This window comes from Ursus americanus, chromosome 12 (assembly GCF_024610735.1).
Source record: "Ursus americanus isolate L20-20 chromosome 12, mUrsAme1.1.p, whole genome shotgun sequence".
NCBI lineage: Eukaryota > Metazoa > Chordata > Mammalia > Carnivora > Ursidae > Ursus > Ursus americanus.
In genome coordinates this window covers 9,108,507-9,120,906 of record NC_142138.1, presented here as the reverse complement: position 1 = coordinate 9,120,906, position 12,400 = coordinate 9,108,507, and the positions used below count along the sequence as shown (strand labels likewise).

General features: G+C 36.1%; 1 protein-coding gene across 5 annotated transcripts in view; it reads left to right on the top strand.

Moving 5' to 3' along the window:
* The window catches only part of EPS15 (epidermal growth factor receptor pathway substrate 15), a 133,270-nt gene that overhangs the window by 69,649 nt on the left and 51,221 nt on the right, over positions 1–12,400 (top strand). For all 5 annotated transcript variants that reach the window (XM_087865868.1, XM_045799567.2, XM_087865870.1 and 2 more), the window contains one exon: positions 10,567–10,639. In XM_087865868.1, coding sequence (XP_087721994.1) covers positions 10,567–10,639 — 73 coding nt within the window. The remainder of the gene's footprint in view (positions 1–10,566; positions 10,640–12,400) is intronic.

Below are 12,400 nucleotides of genomic sequence, written 5' to 3'. Positions count from 1 at the left end.
TAGAGAAGTTCTTAACAGAGAAAAGTCAAAACTTGCTTCGGTCACTAAGATAGCATTGTGGTGGTGAATTGTGCTGAGGCAGGAGTTAATATTTGTTTGTCTTCTATCAGCTTCTACTTCCTTCCTGTCTCTGTCCTTTTAGCAAGAACATCAGGAAGTAAAAGCTACATCCTGTTGGTCCAGTTTGTTATCCTGGTCTTGGGCCAGTAAACAGGATAGATAATTATAATAATAGTTATTAGATATTGTGCTATGCCTGCTTTATATAATTTCTCTTATTCAATTCTTGCAACATCACTTAAGGGTAAGTAGTTTTATCGCGATTTTTCAGATGAGGAATAGACAAGTCTTCTTTTCTAAGAAGCTTTCCTTGGTATCTACCTCAGCTCAGACAGCATTCAATTTCCTTCTCTCGGAATGCTTATAGTACTGAATTATATTTCTTCCTTTAGTCAATTCTGAGCTATGTGTGATAGCATAGACTGTTTCTTATTTCTAATGAGGCAATATAGTATATTATTTCAGAGCATGGCTTTCCAACCAGATTGCCTAGTTTGGCTCCTGACATGACTTAGCCAAGTAACTTAACTATCAGTGCCTCGGTTTCTTCATCTGCAAAATGGAAGTATGACTAATACCAAGTAAAATGCTTAATATTTTTCTTGGAACGTGATAAATTCTCAGTACACGTTCATAGTCGTTGTCGTCGTCATCATCATCCCCACCAACTTAGAGCACAGCGTTTGCTGAATAGGTGCTCCGCAAACATTGGTTGCAGTAGCTGAACGAGCACTCTCTTTCCCTGGTTAAAGAGATACTGGAACTATGTAGCTAGGTAGCCAGAATTTGTGTTCCTAAATATATAGATTATCTCAGTCATATTTAGGAACTGATTTTTGAAAAGCCTATTTAAGGCAGCATTAGCTTACAGTTTGAACTTTTAAAAAATTTATGTTTTTGGTTTAGTTCCATTCACATACCTTTAGAAACCATTAGCTTTGAAGAGAGCATTGCTTATGCTATTGAATCTGGAGCTCTTTTGCTTCTATGATCCGACCTGACCTGTTTCTGGCCCTGTAAAGATCTGTGGTGCTATTAGATCTCAGTCGTGACTATCTCAACAGTGGTGTTACTGATTGAATAATTGAAGCTCTAGGTTGTAGTGTACTTTTGTTGGTAGTAAGGAGTCAGTCTAATTAAGTTTCTCACAGAGTGCATGGCTCAGCATTTAAAACCTTTGTTTAGGGGCGCCTGGGTGGCACAGCGGTTAAGCGTCTGCCTTCGGCTCAGGGCGTGATCCCGGCGTTATGGGATCGAGCCCCACATCAGGCTTCTCCGCTAGGAGCCTGCTTCTTCCTCTCCCACTCCCCCTGCCTGTGTTCCCTCTCTCGCTGGCTGTCTCTCTCTCTGTCAAATAAATAAATAAAATCTTTTAAAAAAAAATAAATAAAACCTTTGTTTAGGGAGACTTCCCTTATTTGAAACCCTCCCTGCTGAAGTTTGAGTCTGCTGTCTAATACAGTAGCCACTAGCCACATCTGGCTATTGAGCACTTGCAATGTGGCTAATCCTGATTAAGATGTGCTGTTAGTGTAAAATATACTGGATTTCAAAAAAGAAAGTAAATATTTTGGCTATACTGGGTTAAGTAAAACATAACGAATTTTACTTGTTTCTTTTTACTTTTTAATATATGGCAATTTTAACGTTTAAAATTACGTATGTGACTTGCATCGTATTTCTGTTGGGTTGCTCTGGTCTCAATCATTTATATTCTGTAAAAATTACATTTGCTTCCATTATTTTGTGGTGCTGGTAGCTTATTAAGGGGCTCTTACCTCTTTTAAGAGAGCAATAATTTTTAAGATGTGTTAAAGTCTGTCTTTGGGAAACAAAAATATCTACCAAGAAATTTCAGCTCCTGAAAGGATTTAGGAGTCAGTTTCTACCCATATATTTAAGTCCTAACTGCCATCACTGTGGATGCTTGATTGCAACTTTTAAAAAGCCAGTAAATATTGTACTTTTATACTAGTAAATAGTATGATGGTAATAATAATAGCTGACATTTATTAAGCACTTATTGTGTGCTGGGCATTGTGCTGAAGTCTTTCCAGATGTAATATAAATTAGTCCTCCTTATCGACTTTATTATCTCTGTCTTATAATTAGGAAAACTAAGGCCTTGTTTTACATTTCTTTTCTTTTACTTTTTTCATCTTCTTTTGTCCTGTCAGATAAGTAGAATAAATTAATTATTTGGGGTTTGCAGAATAAGGTTTTATTTCTTTTTTTAAAAATGAACCATCAGATTTTGGATTCTGCCACTGACAGGGCAGCAGTTGTATGAGCAACACCCCAAAGTTTGTGTTTTTCCTGACCCCAGCTAGGGTTTCTTTTCAATAATTTATGCCCATGAATATATTCTCTTGAGTTTTTTTTTTTTTAAATAAAACTCTTATTAAAACAGTCAGCCTTTCAGAATTAAGAAATTTAGTTATTCCCATAGAACCATATGTACTTAAACTGTTATAGCATTTGTCTTACTGTTTTATAATTAATGGCTGTGTTTGTTTCCCCAGCAAATTATAGGTAGGGGCCCAATGTCAGTCATGTTTGGCATTTAGTAGATACTCAATAACTGTCGAAAGAATGAAATAATATACAGTCATGTAGAGATTATATATTTAAGGCAACTTTTAGAGAAATTAAATACTTAAAGGTACAAATCAGTGTCTTTACTCTCAAACTTTAACTCAAGTTTTTGTCAAATCACTGTGAATTCTTAGAGCGAAAGGCTATCTAACTTTCAAACCAAAAGGCTGGTTTGAAGTACAAGTCAAGACTTTCTCCTCAACTCTCTATAGTTGTTACTCTACTCTAGCTCAAGACTTCTGACAGTTCTCAAGATAAGCAGAGTCAGAGTGTTCTGTTGCCTTTCTAGCAATTGTCATCGGCTTTCTGAGCAATAAGAGCCTCGACTTCCTCTCTTCTTCTACAGAGCAGAAGTCAGCAGAAAAAGAAGAGATATGTTGCTGAATAATGCCATTCGGAGATCAAAAAAGCACAGCTCAGAAACCTTTAGGGACTCCCCTTTCCTGTATATTAAAAGACTGTATGTCTTTTCCTAGTACTGAAATTTGTTTATTATCCTACCTTGATCTTCCATTCCAGCTTTATTTATCACACATGAACCCTCCATCCTAGATAAATTAGTCTATCTAGAATTTTCTCACTTCTGTGCTTTCTTTTTTCTTTTTCATTATTTTTTTATTGTGATAAAATATATATGGCACAACATTTACTATTTTAGTTATTTTTAAGCATGTAATTCAGTGGTATTAGGTACCTTCATTTTCTTGTACAACTATTACCACTATTCATCTCCAGAATTTTTTCATCTTCCCAAACTGAATGATTTAATTGGACTTGATAGCAACTTAACTTTAATTACATATAAAATTCTGCTTCTATAAGTTCTGTCCCCTCCATTTTATGTTATTGATGTCATAAATCATATCTTTACACATTATGTATCTAACAGATATATAATTATTTTTTATGCATTTGTCTTTTAAATCCTGTAGAAAATTTAAAGGGGAGTTGCAAACCAAAATTACAATAATACTGGTTTTTGTTCTTGTCCATGTATCTACCTTCACTGGAGATCTTTATATTTTCATATGGCTTCAAGTTACTGTCTAGTAGCATCCTTTCATTTCAGCCTGAAGGATTCACTTCAGCACTTCTTGTAGCACTGGTCTAATGGTGAGGAAGTCACTTAGCCATTGTTTATCTGGGAATATCTTAACTTCTCTCTCATTTTGGAAGGACGGTTTTGCCAGATAGCATTTTTAGTTTTTTGGTTTGTTTGTTTGGTTGGTTTAGCACTTTTTATATGTCATCCCAGTGCCTTCTGGCCATCAAGGTTTCTGCTGAGAAATCCACTGATAATCTTATTGAAGATCCTCTGTATGTGACTAGTCTTTCTTACTGCTTTCAAGATTCTGTCTTTCAGCAGTTTCATTATAATGTGGCTCAGTGTGAGTCTCTGGGTTTTCCTGCTTGGAATTTGTTGAGCTTCTTGGATTGTGGATTGGTATATTTTATCAAATTTGGGAAGGTTTCTTTTAGTCTGTCTCTTAGTCTGCTGTTTTGCTGACATCTTGTGTGCTTTTTTGCATAAGCTCCCCCTCATTTTGAAATGCCATTTTTCTATCCAGCATTCATTATTTCCTTCAGGGCTTAGCTAAAGTCTCACCTCCTTCACAAAGCATGCCCAGGCTGGAGTAATTCCTGTTGATAAACATACCACTTACTATCTTTACAGCTTATTTTGTGGCTAATGATCCTGCCTTCACTGATACCAAGCAAGCCTTTTCTGACCCTCTTCAGGGAGAGTCAGGTACCCATCTACTGTGTTCCCACAGCGCCTTGTGCTTGCCTTTTCTGGTATCCAGTACACTGCATTGTGATTATCTTTTTATTTTTTTCTGCCAAACCCTTCATATACATTGAATTCTGAGTTTCTTAATGGCAGGTACCTGTCTCATTGTTTTTTGTAGCCCTAAAGTATACCACAGTAACAAGTACATAGTAAGATTCAGTATGTTGAACCAGTAGATAGGTCTTAAAGTTGCCTAGGGATGTATTATTGAGTTTTGTTGTGTATTTTCTTTTTCACTCCTTGCAGCAGTCCCCACATATGATATGTAAAGTAGATACTATATTCAATTTATTTTAAGGAATTGGCTCACACAGTTGTGGGAGCTGGCAAGTCTGAAATGTGCAGGGTAGGCCAGTAGGTTGGAGACTCAGGGAAGAGTTGATGTTGCATCTCAAGTCCAAAAACAATTTGAAGATAGAATTCTCTCTTCCTTGGGGAACCTCAGTTTTTTTCTTTTAAGGCCTTAAACTAATTGGGTGAAGTCCATTCATACTATGGTGAGTAACTTACTTTACTCAGAGTCTACTGATTTAAATGTTAATTTCATCTAAAAAATATCTCTATAGCAGTCTAGATGGCTCAGTTGGTTAAACGTCCGATTCTTGGTTTCGTTTCAGGTCATGATCTCATGGGTTGTGGATCAAGCCCCCTGTCAGGCTCCATGCTCCCAGACTCAGTGGGGAGTCTTTTTGAAAATTCTCTCCCTCTGCCCTTCCCCAACTCTAAATAAATAAATCTTAAAAAAAAAAAAAAAAAAAAAAAAAAACCTACAGCAGCATCCAAATACCTATTTAACCAAATACCTGGGTACCATGACCTAGCCAAGTTAATGCATAAAATTAACCATCATAAGGGGGAAAGGAGCCAGAGCCTAAGCCCTACCAGGATTCTCTGTCTGCTTGCCTTTCACCTCAGCTTTTGATGTGAAAATTTTATCATTCATTAGGCAGGGACAACAAATATCCCCAGCACCTGGACTCACATTTGCCCATCTTTATCATTTCACAGGAATAATTCTTCCTAAGAATGAATGAGATAATTCATGTAAAGTGCTTATCACATAACACCTATTATGTAGTAAATGTTTAGTAAATGCTAGTTTCCATAATTATCATTATTAGTAGTAGTAGTGGTACTACTAGTAGTAGTGGTAGTAGTTGTAATGATAGTAGTAGTAGATAGTATAGCAAGAGTAATAGATTTCTGTTAGTACCAAATAAAGACATCCTAGATAAAGATCCTGACTGCCTTGTCTTTAGTCATGGGCCTGTTCTTGAATTAATCCCTGTGATGGCAAATTGGTGTAATGTGACTGGTTAAGCTTTGGTCAGGAGCCAATCTCTGTCCAGGCATTGCTCGGAGAGGTTGAATCTGTAAAAAGATGGCATCTTCTGCTTGAACTATTCAGGCAGAAAGGTAATAGGTAAGGGAGAAAGAGAGGAACAGTCTCCCAAAAGCATTTCTGTGTTCCCAGAACAAATAACTATTACTACAGTGATGATTTAAGTAAGATTTCAGTTCTGGGCTGTTTTATATGAAATCTTACGCTTTGAAAACCATATAATGAGTTTCTAAAGGTAGAGAATAGTTATTTGAATATTAAGCAAGATTTGGGGGCAGAAATGTCAGTGATTACATTATATATCCTATGCATTAGATCAGTGTTTTCTTAATTTTATTGCAACCCCATCGTTCCTTTTAACAAATTTAAAAATTATCCCATCAGTGTTATTTAAAATTCTAAGTAATGTTAATGTTAGCAGTAAAAAGCAAGCACAGCATAGGCTGAAAGCCTGCTTTTTTTCCTAATTACATGACATCTTGTACATTTTACCTTGCAAATCTTAAGATGGTAGAGATATTAGCATCTGCATAATTAAAATTAAGACTGAGGCTCTGAAAGTTATGTGATAATCAGAGTAAAAAAAACAAAACAAAACACCAACTCTCTCATGGCAGAGCCAGATTAGAATCTGAGTCTCCAGTTTTTAGTCCCATTTTCTTGTTCTCCATAAGACCTAGATGCTTTACTGAAGACTACTGTAGTAATGAGAATAGTACAAGAGTAATGAGAATAGCTTGCTTTTCTGTGTTTGATAGATTATTGACAATTAAGATACTTAATAATAAGATCCCAAAATGTGCTCAAAAAGATTTTTATAAATAAGTTTCAGGGTTGAAAAATACACCTTCATGAGTTTCTTTTTCTTTTTCTTAAGATTTTATTTATTTATTTATTTAATTTATTTGAGAGAGAGAGAGAGAGAGAGAGAGAGAGAGCGCACAAGCAGGGGAAGGAGCAGGCAGAGGGAGAAGCAGGCTCCCCGCTGAGCAAGAATCCCAATGTGGGAGTTGATCCCAGGACCCTGGGATCATGACCTGAGCCCAAGGCAGACGCTTAACTGACTGGGCCACCCAGGCATCTCCCTTCTTGAGTTTGTAACTAACTGGTTTTTAGTTTCTAATTGGCTTCTTTTTTTCTTGCTCTCTGGTCAGAAAATAATGGATATTTATGTTCAGAAAAAAAACCCTAAATTTATGTTTCTGGGAAGGGCTTTGAAGGTGACTTAATCCTGTTTCTCTGACAATGTTGGTATTATATAAAAAATAAGACAGATGGCTCACTCCCTTCTTCCCATAAACAGAGTCTAGGGAAATGAAAGTGAACTGCATGGACTTGGGTCCCTGAGCCTGACTGTCCTTGTGAATAGGTTTGACTACTTCATAGTAGGTTTATGCAGTTATCAATGTTAGGCTTCTGAAAGCCTAGCTCGAGCTTTGCTTTCCTTGCTGGTTTACATACTGGTTCCACCAAATCAGAACCAGCAGCTTTTGGAAACTAGGGAGCCCTGTCCCTGGCCTTTCTTTATAGCTTTGGATTTGTGGTGGTTTTAGGATGTGCCAGTATCTTGGGAGCGAATAGGGTCACAGAGATAGTCTAAGATAGAATATATGTAGGATCATTTCTTTTCCCTTCTGAAGTTACTAAGCTGAAGGCAATGGCTTTTCCTGTCATCCAAGATGAGTAGTGCTTTGGGCACACCTATTTTTGAAATATATCTTAAATCTGTCTTACCCACATATATTGGTGGGCTCCTTAGGAAACTGCGTATAAATATTTTTTATTGTGGCACAGAATCTTGAAAAGAATTAAGTTTTTGAATTATTAATGTTAAACGGAGTGCTTTGTATAGTTATGCATCCATCACCTGTAGAAAAATGTGTTATTTGAAAGAAAGTAGAATGTGAGAAATATGACCCAAGTCCCATTCTCTTGCACCTAAGCATCTTCATGCGCCTAAATGTATTTAGGTGTTCTTACTTGCCCGAAATGAGAAGGATAGCTATAGAGGTTAAGAGTCTATGGACTCAACATCTGAAACTAATGATGTACTATATGCTGGCTAATTGTATTTAAATGAAAAAAAGAAAAAAGAGTCAATGGAATATCACAGAATAACAATTTGGCATCCCTGAAATTATAATCTGAATTAATGAGAAAATAGCTTGATTTTTAGTGTGATTTATAGGACAGATTTTCAATTGTGATGGTTTTAATAGAGGGTAACATAACTGATGATTTTAATTTTTTTTTACATTTTCCCTAGTAATATATCTTGTACTACTTGGTTTTGATAATAAAGGAATTATTATGAGGCCAGAATTTTACTAGATAAAAGTGGATCAAAAGTTAAATTTAATTGGTCTCAGTACTATGAGAATTAATGCCTGATGATCCCATATTTTGTTTAGTTGGAAATGGTCTTCGGGATATGTTTGGAGATACCACTACTACTACCCTCACTCCCACACCCAGAATTATGAAGAGGAATCTGTACCTTCTAAGCTTCCTCCATTTTACCCAAACATAGACTATATTTACTGGTTAGAGCTGACAGTCCTTTGTAATCTGTTTTCCTTTTTCACCAAGCGAGCTTCCTTTTTTTTTGCTCTCTTATTTTTCTGTCTTGGCTGCGTTGTCAGCTCACTGCTTTCTTGCAGCCCTGTTTTCCTGCCTGCACACTTAATCTTTGAGCAGACACTGTCAGTAACAGCAGTTAACAGGGAAGCAGAAAGGATTGAATACAAACGTGCACATTAGTGTGTGCGGTGCTGATCTAGGATATTGCGTGATGTTTTCTATTTTTGTTATTAGCTACTGTCAGAAACGAGGGGGCAGAATTGATACTCACCCTATATGGAATGCCTCTGAGAATTTGGGGTTGGGGGAGGGGGCTAGTTTTTCATGTGACTTATCTCTGACATGCTGCAGCAGGAATGAAAACACTTCTGCTCACATAAGGAGGAAAGGAAAAATTTCCAAGATTGAGCTTGCAGAATTTGTGTGGTATATTTAGATTTTTCTTTCTGTGATTTCTATTTTTTGGTTTTACCTAATTTTATAAGGGTTGGAAGTAGGGGATGACCTTTGCATAATAAGTAGATTGAGGTATGGGAGGAATGGGCTGCAGCAATGATTCTCATGGCATGGTAAGGGACTTTTTAAAATCTCCAGGACATCACACCCACGTTGTGACCCATCTGACAAACGGTTAGTGAACTCCTTGGCCATCTCAGGTGTTTAAAAGTAACAGTATAGGGCGCCTGGGTGGCACAGCGGTTAAGCGTCTGCCTTCGGCTCAGGGCGTGATCCTGGCGTTGTGGGATCGAGCCCCACATCAGGCTCCTCCGCTGTGAGCCTGCTTCTTGCTCTCCCACTCCCCCTGCTTGTGTTCCCTTTCTGGCTGGCTGTCTCTGTCTCTGTCAAATAAATAAATAAAATCTTTAAAAAATAAAATAAAATAAAAATAACAGTATACAAATAGCTTTTATTCTTGGGCTTTTTTTCTCCCTTACAAATCCTAAGAACATTGTGCATACGTATCCAAAACAGTTGATTTTTGTCTACATTTAAAATACCGCCTCCAAAAGGGGAGAAATATAAATGTAGCATTAAGTTGTCCCCTAAATATCTCCTCTGGTATAATTTTCCCACTTTCCTTTATGCTACAGCTTAATGGAGCCTGAGCTTATGTTTGGGTGATGTCTGAGATGAAACTGAAATAATAGTCTTCAACCTCTAAGGAGAAACTCTACAGTACTAGTCTGGAGGACATCTTGAATGCCATCCTCCCTTCTTCATGTTGCCTTCTTTTACCTTTACCCCCACCCAAAAATGTATTGCTGCAGAGTTCTATGGATTTTTCTCTCATTTTGTAGAAAAGAAAAGAAAAAAATGAAGGGAGCAAGTCAGTGTGTGTGTGTGATTTCAGAATAAGCAGTTAAATTTATTACATCAAAAGAAATAGCTTTATATTGTAATTCTGAATCTGAGGTTGCTTAGGACTCATTCACTAGGAATCTAGCTCTGACGGAAGCATGTAAGAATTTAGGTAATGGTATCTCAGACTACAGGTAGATCCTAGTATGTTTGATCTGAAGAGTATAGAAAGAGGTAAATGCTAATGCGATTCTTTTTTAACTTAGTATATGTTCTTTTATGTATTTGATCAACTGGAATTGATAAATGGTCCTAAAATAGCTTTTTGGGCAGAGCCGTATTTGTTGGAGCAAGTGGACTGTGTATTGACAGTCTTATCCATTTCTTTTATGTTGTTTCATTCTAAAATTGGTACACACCAGTGATTTAAGGGGAAATTAACACTTCAGTAAATGTCCTTTTTCTTAATATTGTTGACTATTTCTATTAGCCATTTTCATTTGATTTGACAGTGATACTTAAGGGTTAAGCTTACAGAGCTGATGCAACCCCTCCTTTTTTTCACCAGCAATTTTCATTGGACATCATTTCCATAGCAACAGTGAGATCAGTGAAACCTGAGTGTTTCATTGATTATTTTTCTCCTCTTCCTTTTTTAATCTATTCTCTTTTCACCACATTTTAGTGAGAAAGCAGTTTTTTTTTTTTTTACAAACAGAGCTTATATTGATTTTTATTTCATAAATAATTAAAAGAGGGTGGAAAACTCTGCCCTTCACTTAAAAATTGAATGTTTCACTATGTATTTAAAAAGCGATTCAGGGTTAGGAGGATGGATAACCATACCGGCTGTAGCTGATGTTCTCAAATATTCTTGCATTGTTTGCTGGTCTTCTAGGGAAAAGAATAATGTGGAACAGGACCTTAAGGAGAAAGAAGATACTATTAAACAGAGGACAAGCGAGGTTCAGGTAAATGAACTGTAAAATTCAATATTCTGTTTCTGATTTAGGAGGATTCATTTTAAATGTATAGGGCCATTTGCTATGTGATGGTTGTGGTATTGATGAGTAGGTCAAGGGAATACCTGTTATTTGTGTGATATAAATATTTGCCTTTTGCAGAATGATAGTTTTTCTCTGAATTCTGGCCTGCAAAGACTATACTGCGATGAGAAAGCAGTATTTTTTAGGATAAAATCCTAGTTTTGAAAGTATTTTTAAGATAATATTTACCTACATATTATATCATTAAAGGTAAGTTTGAATGACTTACGAGGTAAATATTATTACACCAGTAAATTAAGTGTGATGATCATTGTCACCGTCATCATCATCGAAACACAAACTGCTTTTTATGAATGTGACATTTTGTTAGCTAGGGGACCTAGTAGTTTTTAAAGGGCTGTTTCTTATAATACTGTTGGATGGGAAATGATATGAAACAATTTAAAATAGCATTTTGTAAGTTGCTTAGTAGCCAGGATATCTTAAACTTAGCATAATGAGATTTAATTCATTTTCACTAAGTGCTGCATTAAGTACCTTTATTTTACAAATAGAAAAGATAATAAAAACCTCAGTTTCTGATTAAGAAATGATACAAAAAGGGGTTTTTCAAACATTAAAAATATAGAAAATTGAGCAGTGTTGCATTTAGAGCAGTAAACAATGCATGTGACCATGCTATTGGGGCACTATTTCCTGAATGTTATACCAGCACATACAGGGGGTTGGATGTAGAAGCACTGTTATCAGTTGCTAGTAAAAGCGTATGGACGGGCCTTTTAAAACATGTTACTTGTATGTTGGATTTCCCTGCTTGTGCTGATAGTTTTAAATGAATGAAAGCTCTAAATTGGTAGATCCATTGTTTTGTGATGTAGGACATACACCAGAGATTGTCTGTGAGATGTACTGTGCCTGGGTGGAGAGAATGATTTACTTAGGGATTGAGGAAGAAGCCAGAGAGACTTCTTGTTACAAGTTGGTTATTTTATTAGAGTGCTACATTTATTATATATACTGGAATTTTCTTAAAGGTGATGGAAAAGTCAAGAGATCATCACTAATATATTTCCCTTTGTGGTGGTGAAATGGGAGTGGTTACCTCAATTACATTGTTTTTGTGCAGTTTTTGAGCTTCTTAGGAAATGAAAAGAGACACAGACTTTAAGCAGTTATTGCTGAAGATAGCTTAAGAATGGAAAAGAAAATAATCTATAAAAGTTTCCTCAATCTGAAGAGATAGATATAGTTACTGATATAATACTGGACAGCTTCTAAATTTAGCCAGGTAGTGTTTCAAAGTATGAAGGTAGACAGTATTTTGTTATTTATGTACATCTACCTGTTGGTTTTTCCCTACTGTATCTTTTGAGAATGTGAGTTTAAAAGGCTGGTTTGGAACAACATTGAAGTTTACATTGTTCCTTTCAGGCTAAATGAGCTATCTTTGAATATTTGATTTCTTATAATTTTAGAAGTTTTGTTATCAGTCAAAATTTATTCTTTTTTTTTTTTTTTTTGGTCCCTTTTCACTTAGTGGTGATGGTAAGGTATATGTTAAATCTTAAGCTTTGCTAAGTCCAAAATGTATAATTAGCAGAGGGAGTCTATTTAATTTTTTTATATTGGGTGCTGTAAATAAAAGGCAGCTTGGAGCATGCTTAGTACAGACCAAGTTATAATGTTTGAACATAAGTTCGTTGAAAAGAGCACATTGGATTAAAG